We start from the raw sequence: 14,836 nt of genomic DNA on the forward strand, positions 1-14,836 counted from the left end.
TGCCGATGCAGGGGACACGGGTTCAAGCCCTGGTCCAGCAAGATCCCACATGCCGCAGAGCAGCTGGGCCTGTGTGCCACAGCTACTGAGCCTGCGCTCTAGAGCTTGCGAGCCACAACTACTGAGCCCACATGCTACAACTACTGAAGCCCACACACCTACAGACCGTGCTCCGCAACAAGAGAAGCCACCACGATGAGAAGCCTGCACACCACAACGAAGAGTAGCCCCTGCTCGCCACAACTAGAGAAAGCCTGTGCGCAGCAACCAAGACCCAATGCAGCCAAAAATAAATAAATAAATAAATTATATATATATATATATACACACACACACAACAGCATAAACAATATATACAGAACAGCATAAACATTTCCCTGAGTTATTAATAGGTGAGTATAGCCACAACCTCACAGCTGTAAAACTTATACTTTTGTGGCAAAGTACTTTTTATGGATTTAGATTTATTTTAACATTTAAATTGAACTCAAATCACCAAATACAATCTAGGAACGACTCTGCTGAAGAACCTACACTGAGCCCAGGCACCCCCTGTGTAAGAGGATGCAGGCAGCCCCCCAGCTCGGGGCAGGCTGAGCAGGGAAACCTCCCCTGAAAACAGCCGTGGCCCAGCCAGTTCAGGGCGCCTGCATGCAGGGCTTCGTCCTGGAAGCCATTCCAGCTCTGAGTCCAAGCACAGCTTAACTGTCCTTAAAGCCCATGCCAGCACTCCTTAGCCAGGGTTTGGGTTTCTCCAGAAAAGGTGAGCTCTGGCACTCCTCGCTGGGGAAGGCTTCTTACTAACTATATGATCCTCCAGCAGAGAAGCTCCCAGCAGCACCGAGAACTGCAGACAAGTAACCGGGCAGCTGCCCGAGGGTTCCACTACCTTCTGTGACAGAGGGGGGCAATTACTGAGGGGCTCCAGGAACTCTGTGCCTGCAGCCAGAATTCAGGGGGCCGGTGCCTGCGGAGTGGGAAGCAAAGCCAAGGGGCAAGAGAGGGGCTCCAGGGCTGCTGAGTTCTCGAGCTGTTGGCAACAGAAGTCCAACCACAGAGTGGAGGAGAAAGGGCCCCGGGGGTCTGACCGTGGACGGGAGGCCGGCCAGCAGCAAGGCAAAGTGACAGCAGGGACCAGAGCGGGCTTGGGGACAACAGGCAAGCTGCACTGGATGGACAGAGAGTAAAGCGCTGCAGATGGCTCTCACTGCGCTCATCCCGGCTCCCGTCTCCTATGATGTGCAGAGGGGTCAGGTCAGCTGCTCTGACTGGAGCAGAAAACAATTCTGAGCTGGCTTTGTCTGGGCTGAAGAAATACTAATTAAGGACAGCTACCATCAGGCAATTTCTTAGATTCTATCAGAAGAGCTAGACGGGGAAGAGAACATATCTCAATGGGGAGAATTTGTCCAAGGAAGCATACGGCGCACCTAAACTCACTCAACTAGTGCAGGTCCAATCATGAAATGAAGCCGATTAGTGACAACTATTACTACTTACCTTCAGGCTGAGAGCAGTTTTCAGTGAAGGGTTAAGCCAGAACAGAGTTACACTATGAAATGTAGTCGATAAATTAAACCAGATAGATTAAACAGACTACATGTTAATATTTTGTAGTTACATTTTCTTCATAATCTATAGATAGGCTCCAAACAGAACCCGTCACTGACTTCAGTGATTGCTGGCACAGAGCTGTCCGCTTTGTAAAGAGTGGTGAGTGGTCTCTAAGTGCCCCGTCCACCCTATACACACCTCAGAGAGTCAAGACTGCTGAGAGAACCGCACCATTACCCGGCGGCATTTCTTACTGATGTCAGCCACCTGAGAGCAGAGGTAAGCCTCCTCAGTGGTAAGCTGTCATGAGAGCCTCATTTATAAAGGCTACTGATAATTTATAAAATAGCCAATATTTTTTGAATGCTTACTATGTGGTAGGCACTATTAGAAGAACTCCGTGTATTTTTATTTCATCTTCCCAACTACCATATACGGTAAGATCTATTATTTGCTCCATTTTATAGATGAGACAACCACAGCACAGAGAGGTAAAGGAACTTGCCCAATGTCACAGAGCTAGGAGTTGAATCCAGGCAAAATATTTCCTGAACCTGGATTCTGAACCAACATAATACAGTGCGCCCATGTGTGTAAATAAGTCAAAAAGCATGAGACAGGGCTTCCCTGGTGGCGCAGTGGTTCAGAGTCCGCCTGCCGATGCAGGGGACACGGGTTCGTGTCCCAGTCCGGGAAGATCCCACATGCCACGGAGCGGCTGGGCCCGTGAGCCATGGCCGCTGAGCCTGCGTGTCCGGAGCCTGTGCTCCACAACGGGAGAGGCCACAGCAGTGAGAGGCCCGTGTACCACAAAAAAAAAAAAAAAAAAAAAAAAAAAAAGAAGCATGAGATAGAATTAAGAGGCAGGATTCAAAAAGATGTGGCTTTTAATCCAAGGTGTGTTCTCACTTCCTATATAATCTTAGGTAATTTACCCATCATCTCTGAACCTTGGTTGTTCTCATCTTCAATACAGGGATAATAATAACACCAAAACTACAGAGTGTGATGAGGTATATAACACTCCTAGAACTATGCTTAACACACAGTAAGTTTCAATAAACATTATTTATAAAAGAGGGGCAAGAAGGTCTCTATTTTTCTTAAGGAAAACCGCCTCTTTGGAAATCTTTCAGACTTGGGCTTCCCAGAGATTTGGGCTGTGATTTGGGATACCATGCTATTAATGATTGAAAGCAGAACTGCTTTCTTAAAAGTAATTAAAAGATTTAGTAAGAAAGAACAAAGGATACAGCAGCTCCCAAACACAAGTGACACTGATACGTCTCTAACTGTGATCTACAAAGCTGTTGCACGGTTGGATATCCAAAAGGATTCTGGATGGCTCTATATAACTCATGTGTGGTGTAAGGCCTGAAATTAACATTACGTGCCGCCCTTAACAGCTGGTAAAATCGGGAGGGCCTCAGATGGCCAGCAGCAAGCTCCCCTCCAGACTCTGCTCCCGTGGATAAAGTCCCCAGCTAAGTGACCCTTCTTCCAAAGGACCAGACGCAGCTCCTTCTCATCCCAGAGCAGTGGGTTTCGCTCCCTGCCAGCCCATGGAATTACTCAAACCAGCCAATCACATGCTCCCCTGGGAACAAGGGGTCCACTCATCCTCCTGAGACGACAAAGCCTGCCTCACACCATCTCTGCTTGTTCACTCTGTTCCTGAGTGCAGCCTTCCTACAGCCCTGCCCGGCATGCAGTGCCCTCCTCCCCTGGGCAGTGGGCACGTGTAACTAATAAACCACCGTCAACCTCATTTGTCCAGTGTCAGATGTCATGTGTTCAGTCAGCCCAGTAAACCCTAGGGCAGGAATTCTGACCTCACCAAGGGTGAACAGGAAGTGATTACAACACCATGTATGATAAAAGCCGGTCCAAAGGTAATTATGTACCCTGGGGGGGGGCGGATTTGTATCAAAGGAGTCTCAACGGGGCTTCCTGTTCATGACATGAGGTACATGTCAAGCTTTTTCTTAATCTAATCACCAATTCCCACTACCCAACACTGGCCAACTCATCTCACCACCAAAGTCTTCAGGGCTCCTTGGGAACAAGGGGCTACATGAGGAACAGAATTTAACTAGAAAATGTGATATTCTTATTCCCAAGCCTGAGTTCTAGTGGGGTAGGAATACATACTCAAGTCTAAAAAGTCTAAAATCACAAAAAGGAAGAAAGAAAGGTCCTCAAACTTAGGTACTTTATAGCTGTTGACTTTTCACGGAAGATGCCTGGTTTATGTGTGGGTTTTTCTGAGCAACTATAGCATGAAATACTGCACTGATATTTCCCGTGTCTCCCACCGAACCACAGAAATCCACCTTCGCTAATGGTATCTCTCAATACCCCTGCTCACCTTGGAAGGATTTACATAATTAACCTGGATATTAAAACCTGAGCGATGTTATAAAACCACAAATTTGATCGTATTCTACCTGAGGCATAGATTTTAGGTCGTGGGTGTGGGAGAGTGGGCGTGCATGTACATGAAGTATTTCCCTGGGCAACCAGATACTTTAGCAATGCTTGGAAACCTTTTCTATCTTGTAAGAAGAGCTAGAACTTAAAGTACTGTTTGCTTTAAAATTTTAAGTACAGGAAATCAATTATTTTTAACTAGAACTGATGGCCGTGTGAGTTCATTTCCGGGCTTGGGGACCAAGTAAAGAACAGCGCACGAGAGCGGGAATGCGGTGATGAGGGTCTGACGTCAAGAGGCCAAGAAGCTGGTCTCTGTGGCCTAACTGCTAAAAATTCTACCCTATCCTCAGACATTACATGTTTGCCCTTTATAATACTCACACTGACAAAAAATCCCTTTTCTCAAGAAAATCAAAACAGAAGGAAAAGAAGTAGGAAAAGAACTAAGCTCACTTTTAAAATACCCAATCCATCCCCACCTCTGACATAACAAAAAAAGATTCTCCCTCCCTCTCCTCTCTTACTTCTTTATCAACGGATGCTACAAAAAAAAGTAAATGTTACTGGCATCCTAAATTCAAAGACAACATCATGAAATTCCACATCCCTTTTCATCCCAACATATTTTTTTATTATTTTTTTACAACTTTATTGGAGTATAATTGCTTTACAATGGTGTGTTAGTTTCTGCTTTATAACAAAGTGAATCCGTTATACATATACATCTGTTCCCATATTCCTTCCCTCTTGCGTCTCCCTCCCTCCCACCCTCCCTACATCCCATCATTTTTTTAAAAAAAAGAGATTCACATCTTCCTTTGCCTCTCACCATTGGTCCAGCTCTGTGTAGGCTGAGATATATTTGGAGTCAAATAATACAGGATATTAACGAAATACCTGCCTTCTTTAGGCCATTTCAGAGCAGTGAGTGTAACTGAAAATAAGACCATTTGTATCCTTTCAATTAACAGACCTGACACTGCTGAGTGAATATCTCCCTTCAAAGTAGGGCACCACAGAAGGCTATACGCTTCACTCTGGCCAAGTTGGCATTGCTCAGTGTATTTGTGGAAGCCTCCTTTTAAGAGCGGACATAGATCCTGCCCCACGCCCTGCCTATAGGTGCATGCACGGCACACACACTCACACACATCTGTTGCAATTGTTTATAGTTTGGGATTAAAGTCAAATGAGGCTATGTTATCTCACTTGAAAACCAAACGTTTTCGCCTGGCTAAAGTCACACGACCTCTAAAGCAGGTAACAAAGATCATTCTTGTCTCCCCAAATGTGTCTTCTCATCCTCCACAGAACTGGAATCACAGTTTTTAGCTGTGATTTACATGGTTACCCACAGGACTGTCTTTTCCCACAGGCCCTGTGCAGTTCTGATCAACAGGATAGGAGCAGCACCATCACACGGCAGTTTTGGGGAGCCTCCCTCCGAAAGCAGTGAGGGCACCACTGGGCCCCCTTCCACCTGTGGCCGCGCGGAGGTCACGGCTGGCACTAAAGTCACCTCTCACACCACGTGATGAGGGCGACACCCCAGGGCTGGCAGAGCAGAAAGGTGCAAGGAGCTCGGGTCCCTGAGGGCTGAGTGGCGCAGAACCAGGACACCAGGCCCTGACTGCCTACCTGGGGAGGTTTATGTGAGAGAAAATACAATTCTATCCTATTGAAGCCACGGTTACTTATGGTCTCTCTTAGTTGCAGACAAACCTAATTCTAGCTTTTACCAATATTATTTTAAAAAATGAAACTCATTCTCCATAAAGAAAGATTTCTTATACTGAAGATACTGAAAAAAACATATTTATGTTCCATTTAAAAAAAGAAGAAAAAGAACGTGCCACGGCTTTTAGGGGCTTTTCTAAAATAGGCATTCCAGAGGCTCTTCAGTACAGAGCCTCCCAAGGTGACCAGTTAGAAGAGAGGACGGCGCTCACTCAGATGATTACGGTTAGGTGTGTTGTGACCCTTTCCCATTCCTTTATTGTCAAATAAACACGGAAGGTCAACTTCTACAGGAGATAAGGGCTTAAGCACAGTGGCGTTGTGTCATGTCGTACCACACACACAGCAATATCCACATACTTCAAAAAGAATTCAAACCTACACACACAGCAGAAGCCCCTGGAAAAGGCCTGTTTATCATAAAAGAAGAAAAGCAAAGCATGAAACAAAAGCATGCCTTGAGACTTACGTGGTTATCTTTATGGTAGTAAGAAAGGGCAGGAAATCGCCGTCTGCTCCGGAATTTGGAACTCCCCACTATGATGTGTGCCGTGGCCGTTTTGGGAACGTACAGTTCAGTAGGGTAAGAATCACAAACCTGTTGTGAAAAGCACAAGGGCATATTTTAGGCAATCTCGTCATGCTTTACAAACGGCCACCAGAAATTCCATTTCACTGGGCTTACAGGTTGCATATTTAAGTTTTCTTAACCAAGTTACAGAGCCACTTCAGAGAAATGGAGTGCTGGTTCTAAGAAATCACAGTGAAGCAAAGCAAGACACCCTTTATCATCCTGCCCTCATGCGTTGCCCCTTCTCTCCAAGGGCTCTTTGTGGGAGGTAAGACAGTGACAAACAAGCATTTCTTTCATCGAAAAGGGACAAACTGCAATTCTGCATCCTGGCAACTGAGCAAACTTTAGCTGCCTGTTTAAGATAGCCTGACACTGGAAGACAATGTCCTAAGATGCCAGCACCAGTGGTGACTTCCTCAGGGCACCTTCCTGTCCCTGGCACACCCTCTGTGTGCTCCTATCGGAGGTGACAGTCAAGCCAACACCGTCCCCAGACATCTTCCCAAAGCCCACCCACACTTCAGGGGCCGACCCAATTCCTCTCCCCTGCGCTTCCACCCTCCACCACACATTATGACAACTTTTTGTTTCTTACGTGACGATTTTAGAAGTGGTAAGACATGATTTACCCTTTCTGTGCAGCCCTGGCCGTGATTTCCCCCAGTGGAAGCTCTGGCACCTTGGAATGGTCTGGCAATTCTGTCAGAAATCAGGGGTTTAAAATCTAGCTCCAGGGCTTCCATGGTGGCGCAGTGGTTGAGAATCTGCCTGCCAATGCAGGGGACATGCGTTCGAGCCCTGGTCTGGGAGGATCCCACATGCCGCGGAGCAACTAGGCCCGTGAGCCACAACTACTGAGCCTGTGCGTCTGGAGCCTGTGCTCCGCAACGAGAGAGGCTGCGATAGTGAGAAGCCCGCGCACTGTGATGAAGAGTGGCCCCCACTTGCCACAGCTAGAGAAAGCCCTTGCACAGAAACGAAGACCCAACACAGCAAAAATAAATAAATAATTAAATAATTTAATAATTAAAAAAAAAAAACTAGCTCCAACCTACCAACTTCATGACCTTCAAGAAGTCAAACTACTGAGCACTTGCTATTCTCTAAAACTGACACGGAACAGAAATGACATCCCCCAGGGCTGACACAAGGACACCCATGACGAGGCTCTTCATCAACCATGAATTCTGACAGAAATGGGAATGGTGGCAACAGTAATAGTCGACTTGTTGCTCGACACATACTTTGCTTTGATGGCGGCCAATCCATCCTTTTGCAACACGAGGACGGTTTAGATGGCAGTTCCTGAACTTTGTTTATTTCCTAGAAGTCAAGCACCTCCTTGGGCGCTTCAAGAAGAGTCCTCAAGCAGGTGCAGCAGCAGGGGAAATGTGTGTCTGCACATCCTCTAACCATCCCACCCGTCCTACGACTCACGGGACTGAAGGGAACGAGAACCCGTCACAAAGCTCACATCAGTTGTTCTGTGATGACGCCTCCCTCGCCTGCCTTCCTGCCTACTTTGTACTTTGCTTCCAGCCTGGGCACCGCATTGAGCAGGAGACAGATGGGCCACAGAAGTGAAGTTCCCAGGCCCAGAGCATTTCCCCAACGGCATTTTAGGCAAGATTACCAAAGACGTCAACGTGGGCTCTGGCACCGAGACAAAAATCCCAGACCAAGAACAGATGGTCCAACCTACTTGGAACCTGAGATTTTACTGGAATTACTGCCCACAGACACTACACTTGCTTCCCTGCAAATCTGGTGTCAGGACCTCTCTGGAGTCAGGCAGCCAGAACATTATACTACACAGACCACACCTGTGCGTCTGAGTTCAAGAGACATGTACTCATTGCACCAGACTTAACAACGTTTTCTTAAAATAGCAGTTTTAAAAAGGAAATTGGTAGGTTTTCAGTAAGTTCACTAAGTCTCAGTAAGTTCAGTAAGTTCAGTAAGTTAAAACAATTCCTGCGTGATATTTTTTTAATTAATAAGGGAACGATTTTCTTTGTCCTCCGCCAAATAAGCCTGCCTGGGGCGCCTGCATGTCTTGCTTCGCCTGGCCAAGAGGAACCTTTTTTGATAATTCTTTCATTCATTCAACAAGTTGTTTTTATTTAACGTATAACACTGTATAATTTAAAGTGTAAAACATATTAACTTGATACGTTTGTACATTGTAATACAATTGCCGTTGTAGTGACAATTAGCACCTCTATCATGTTACATAATCATCCTTTCTTTTTAGTGGCTGGAATCATTAAGTTCTAGTTTCTTAGAAGTGTGATGATTATCATAGAATACTGGTGTCTATCAACAAATTTTTACTGAATACTTATTATGTGTCAGGCATTAGGTTAGGTGCTAGAGCAGTGATGAATAACAAAAGATTTACTGGTCTCAAGGAGTTCACATTCCCAGGAATCTTTGATCTTTGTTGCCCTGGTTACAACCTCCCAATACATGTATTTACCACTGCAGCATAGTATCCATCTGAGGGCCAGCCAAGGCTCTGTATTTATTGAGGACCCATCACTGAGTTGAGCACTTTAGGGCGAGGGTTAGTTGTCAGGAACTGAGATATATTTATAAAGACAACGGTCTTCTTCAACATTTAAGACCTCAAATTTATTTCAAGGAATTTTTGATGTAATGGGGAGAAGAAAAGGGGCATGAGCAGCATGAAATGATTTGCATATGCATAAAATAACATAATACATAATACATAAACTATAGCTGTAGAGAACTGAAATAAACAAGATTTTAAAAAATTACTGGTTTGGGTTATACTTTCAATTTTATTCCAAGAGAAACAGATTAAAAATTTAACGTAGTAATGAATGCCAATTATTTTATTTAAAGAAAGACAATTTTAAGAGTTAGGTGCAGGGCTTCCCTGGTGGCACAGTGGTTGAGAGTCCGCCTGCCGATGCAGGGAACACAGGTTCGTGCCCCGGTCCGGGAAGATCCCACATGCCGCAGAGCGGCTGGGCCTGTGAGCCATGGCTGCTGAGCCTGCGCGTCCGGAGCCTGTGCTCCGCAACGGGAGAGGCCACAACAGTGAGAGGCCCGCGTACCGCAAAAAAAAAAAAAAAAAAAAGTTAGGTACAGAAAGGAAATCTTAGCTTAGAGAGTTAGATTACCAGAAGCAAGTGTCTTATAAACAGGGATAATAGCAATGCTGATAGAGGTGATGGTGATAATAATTAGCCTGCCCAAGACCACATGGAGAGAAAAGGGCAGTGCCGGTTCTGGAACCTGCGTCTCTGTGCGCTATGTATGGTGTTATTTCCACCAGGGACAAAAGCTTCTTCTCCATCAGATGACATCACTAGCCCCACTTACATCAAATAACTTGTGAAAAGAAAGAAATAACTCTTATGAAAGAAGGGAGGAAAAAGTAGAGGTTTTTCTCAACCATGAGGTTAAAAGCAAAAGTAACGGATGATGACATAATCCTCCCGATGGACTAACAGTCAGAAATATTTTGATAGAACCAACTTTTATTATATTTTTTAACTGGTAACAAATGAGGGTTCATCATCTTTCTCCCTATTTCAATGATATTCGTAAAATCAGAAAATCCCCTAGGTTTTCACCTTTTCTGTTTCAACACAGTTTGTTGATTGTTAGTTTGGGTTTGCTGTATATTACCTTTGGAAAAAAAATGCTGAGTAACTCATGTTTTGCAGTCTCTATACTGTAGGACTTAAGCAACTAAATGTGAGTCATGTTTGTGGTGCTAAGACCAGAAGGAAACCTCATCAAAAATAACAAGAACCTGTGTTTTCAAGAAAATATTATTCCACAAGATGTGCCTTAGCCTCATTTTCTTCCTCACCCAAGGGTGTGTCATATTTTTTTTTAATTTTAAAAGGAAATCCAATTTTCTTTACTAAACTTGGATTTTCCTGCCTTTCATTTCAAGGCTAAAAATTCACTGCAAAGGTTGGCTTTAGCATGGGAACAAACTATTACATCAGCCAGATACTTTATAATGACTGAGACAAAAAGGACCCAAATGTCCACTCACAGTGTAAGATTATGATTGTTAGATTTAAGAGTAATTACAGAGAAAATTCAGCATCATGAAAGTGGCCATTCTATCCCAAATAATCTGTACATTCAATATATCCAGAAGAAGGATGTGGAAGGACCTGACTTGTAGAATATCAAGATTTACTATAAAGCTATAATAATCATAATTAGTGAAAATGTAACTATGGAAATTATACAGTGTAAATTGGGACAAAGGTTAGAGAATAGGCCAGGATTTTTTCTTAAATAATATGCTAAAACCATGAAACAAAATAGGAAACACTGACAACTCAAAACTTCTGAGGATTAAAAGATACTCTAGGCACAGTACATAAATATCTCCTAAGAGGAGATATTTGCAACAGCTATAAATGACAACAGGGCAATGTAAAGAAAACCACACTGAGATCTATTTCACACGAATTGGCATTTTCTCAAATTTAACTTTTTGATCAGTTAATAAATTCACATGGAGGCTTCCCTGGTGGCACAGTGGGTAAGAGTCCGCCTGCCAATGCAGGGCACACGGGTTCGAGCCCTGGTCTGGGAAGATCCCACATGCCACGGAGCAGCTGGCCCCGTGAGCCACAATTACTGAGCCTGCGTGTCTGGAGCCTGTGCTCCGCCACAAGAGAGGCCGCGATAGTAAGAGGCGCGCACCGCGATGAGGAGTGGCCCCCACTTGCCACAACTAGAGAAAGCCCTCGCACAGAAACAAAGACCCAATGCAGCCATAAATAAATAAATAAATAAATAAATTCACATGGTTATAAAAATAAAACAATACTAAAAGGTGCACATGCTCACCCTTGTGTTCTATTCATCCCATTCCCACCTACTTTCTAGGTTATCACTTTGGGGCAATTACACATCCATATGAACAAGTCTTATTTTTCTCCCTCTTTTTTAAAATAAAAGGTATGACACTATATTCACGATACTGTGCCTTGCTTTTTTGAACCTAACAATATACTTCAGCGATCTTTCCTTATCAGTAAATGGAAATATCCTACATGTTTTTAATGGCTACACATTAATTTAATTATACGAATAGACCCAAAATTATTTAACTGGTCCTCTATTAAAGAAATTTGGGTTTCTTCTAATACATGCTTTGATAAACAACGCTTCAATAAATAACTGTGTACGTCACTGTGCGTTTATGCTAACTCTTTAGAAGAAATTCCCAGAAGCCTGTTGGGTCAATAAGTAGAGATACCACCAAACACTGTAAATACCAACTGTTGGTAAGTCTGTGGGTAATCAGAAATCATATCTTAGATGTGTAAGTCCATGCAAACACTTTGGAAAAGAATCTGGCAATAATGGGACTTCCCTGGCGGTCCCGTGCTTACGACTTCGCCTTCCAATGTGGGGAGTCCAGGTTCAATCCCTGGTAAGGGAGCTAGGATCCCACATGCTTCGTGGCCAAAGGACCAAAACATACAATGGAAGCAGTACTGTAACATATCCAATAAAGACTTTTAAAATGGTACACATCAAAAAAAAAATCTTAAAAAAAAAAGAGGGGGCTTCCCTGGTGGCACAGTGGTTGGGAGTCCACCTGCCAATGCAGGGGACATGGGTTCGTGCCCCGGTCCGGGAAGATCCCACATGCCGTGGAGCGGCTGGGCCAGTGAGCCATGGCCGCTGAGCCTGCACGTCCGGAGCCTGTGCTCCGCAACGGGAGAGGCCACAACAGTGAGAGGCCCGCAAACCGCAAAAAAAAAAGAATCTGGCAATATCTAGTAAGGCTAAAATCCACATACCCTCTAACTCAGAAATTCTACTCTTCGGTAGAAACTCAAAATGTACTATGAGTCATATATAAGCCAGATAACGGCTTTATTTGAGATGGTAAAACAAAAGATAGAAATAAAAGAGAAAGAATAAATAAAAGTTTAAACTTTGGTATATTTGTAAAATGGAGTATAAGACAATAGTGAAGAATGAGTGAACAAGAGCTATAGGTTTCCACAGTTACTAACTTCTTTACATCTTGGACAGTTAATCTGTCTCTGCCTGAGTTTCTCCATTTGAAAGCAAGGATAATAACAACACCTACCACACAGGACTGCTAACATTTTTTAAGCTTCTAGAACATAGCCTGGCATGTGGTAACTATTATACATGTGTTTGTTAAATAAAAGGAATCTCACAATTACAACTTGAGTGAAAAGTCAAGTTTCAGTAAGCAACATTCAGCATGATACCGCACACAGAAAGTGTAAAACATGCACGAAAAAATACTACATGCTGCTACTTACAAACGTAGAAACGTTATAAATAGAAAGTAATGACAACACCAAATTGCAGTCAGTGACCCTGGAGCAGGAAGTGATTTGGAGGGAATATTAAGGAGGTTTAACAGCATTGGCCATGTTTGTTCTTACATAGTATGCAGGTCCCTGCTGTTCATTTCATTATTTTTCAAAGTTTTGTGTAGGTTGGAAGAGTGGCATAATAAATAAACAGCTGTTTTAAAATGAAGAATAATCAATGGAAGAAAGCAGTAAGATGTATATTTCCAAAATTATCACAGGCAAATACAAGAAAAAAGCTATCTAGCTATAGATATGCAAAGGGGAAAAACATGACTAGTAAAACCACAAAGCATAGTATCTAGAACAACGTCATAGATATCAGTTACTGCAAAATCAAAATCTAACCATACCTAATTTGAGAAAAAACAAAACATTCCACCCTAACAACCCAAAGATAACTACTGTTAGATTATTATTATTTTTAATTATTATTATTATTATTATTTTCCTGTGGCATGCGGGATCTTAGTTCCCTGACCAGCGATTGAACCTGGGCCTCAGCAGTTAAAGTGCCAAGTCCTAACCACTGGACCGCCAGGGAATTCCCACTGTTAGATATTTTTTAAAAGGAGAAAACATTCATATAGGATCACCGAAAGTAACGGGATAAGTAGAGCTCTACCAGGCAAATTCTGACAAGAAGAAGAAAACAGTAGAAACATAATAATACAGAATAGAATTCAAAGCATTCACAGGAAAAAAGGATATTTTAAGTTGATAAAAAGCACACCAAGAAGATGTCCTAAACCATTATGTGCTGGACAACATAACTTCAAAAATATACTGCAAACACTTTAGAAATGTAAGGAGAAAACGTCCAATCAACAATCGTAATGGGAAATTTTTACATACCTCTGTCAGAAATCAAGTGAGCAAAGGAACCAAAATAGCATAAGAAACTTAATTTAGATGGAGACAGAATTTTATACCCAAATAACAGAGAATATACATTTTTTCCAGACTCAAAACATTGATAAAATCAAATATTGATAATTAATTAAATATTGGGTGTCTTATGAAGATATAAATCTTCAAAAAATCCCCAAAGTTCAAATCTTACAGGTCACATATACTGCTTGCTATACAAGGGAACAGAAATTAACAACCAAATACTGATCAAAAGCAAAAACATCAATGGCCTGCCTGCTTGAAATCTAAAAAAAAAGATTTAAGCCTCTTATGCCTTGTAATTGGTCCTGGGAATTTATCCTTAGAAAATAATTTAAAATATGGGGAAAATCATATGAACAAAGATATTACTCCCAGAACTATTCATATAGCAAAAATTATGAGTAATCTAAATGTCTAATAATAGGGAACTATTTAAGTATATTATGGTCATTCATGTGATGGAATGTTACACAGTCATTTAATTACTGATACGAATACTGTCACAATATAGAAAATCCATATGGTAAGGTGAAGAAAGTAATCAGGATTCAAAATATGCAGCCAGAAATGGTCAATTAAGAGTGGACAAGATATAAATGGTCGGCATGTACGAAACTACAATTCAAGAGATGAAGGTGTGAAGATTAAATTGAGAAATCACTTATCCCACTATCAAGCTGTCAAAAGATTTTTAAGAAGTAAACTCTTTAATGGTGAAGGTACAAAGACTCAAGCATTCTCCTACACAACTGTTGAGAATGTATATAAATTGGTACAATCTTTCTGTAGTTCTTTTTTTTTTTTTTTTTTTTTTGCGGTACGCGGGCCTCTCACTGTTGTGGCCTCTCCCATTGCGGAGCACAGGCTCTGGACGCGCAGGCTCAGCGGCCATGGCTCATGGGCCCAGCTGCTCCGCGGCATGTGGGATCTTCCCGGACCGGGGCACGAACCCGTGTCCCCTGCATCGGCAGGCGGACTCTCAACCACCGCGCCACCAGGGAAGCCCTGCAGTTCTTTTTGATAATATGTACAAAAATTTGAGTAAACCTTTTGACATACAAATTCCACCTTTAGGAATCTGTCTTTAAGAAAAAGACTTTTAACATGGGCAAAGGTACAGTTACCAGAATGTTCTCACTATGTTATTTAAAATAGTGAAAAATAATAATAACCTAAATGTCTAAAAATTAGAGATTAGACAGATAGAATATGATACAGCCATACTATGTCATATTATAAAATGTTTTAAAATGATATAAACTGTATTTATTGACAGGAT

General features: G+C 42.6%; 1 protein-coding gene across 4 annotated transcripts in view; it reads right to left on the bottom strand.

Moving 5' to 3' along the window:
- Nucleotides 1–14,836, bottom strand: part of MTMR7 (myotubularin related protein 7) — a 102,804-nt gene that overhangs the window by 35,108 nt on the left and 52,860 nt on the right. For all 4 annotated transcript variants that reach the window (XM_082608645.1, XM_082608646.1, XM_082608647.1 and 1 more), the window contains one exon: nt 6,194–6,322. In XM_082608645.1, the coding sequence (XP_082464771.1) occupies nt 6,194–6,322 (129 nt within the window). The remainder of the gene's footprint in view (nt 1–6,193; nt 6,323–14,836) is intronic.

This window comes from Mesoplodon mirus (genome assembly GCF_964341445.2).
Source record: "Mesoplodon mirus genome assembly, chromosome: 20".
NCBI classification, from domain to species: Eukaryota; Metazoa; Chordata; class Mammalia; order Artiodactyla; family Ziphiidae; genus Mesoplodon; species Mesoplodon mirus.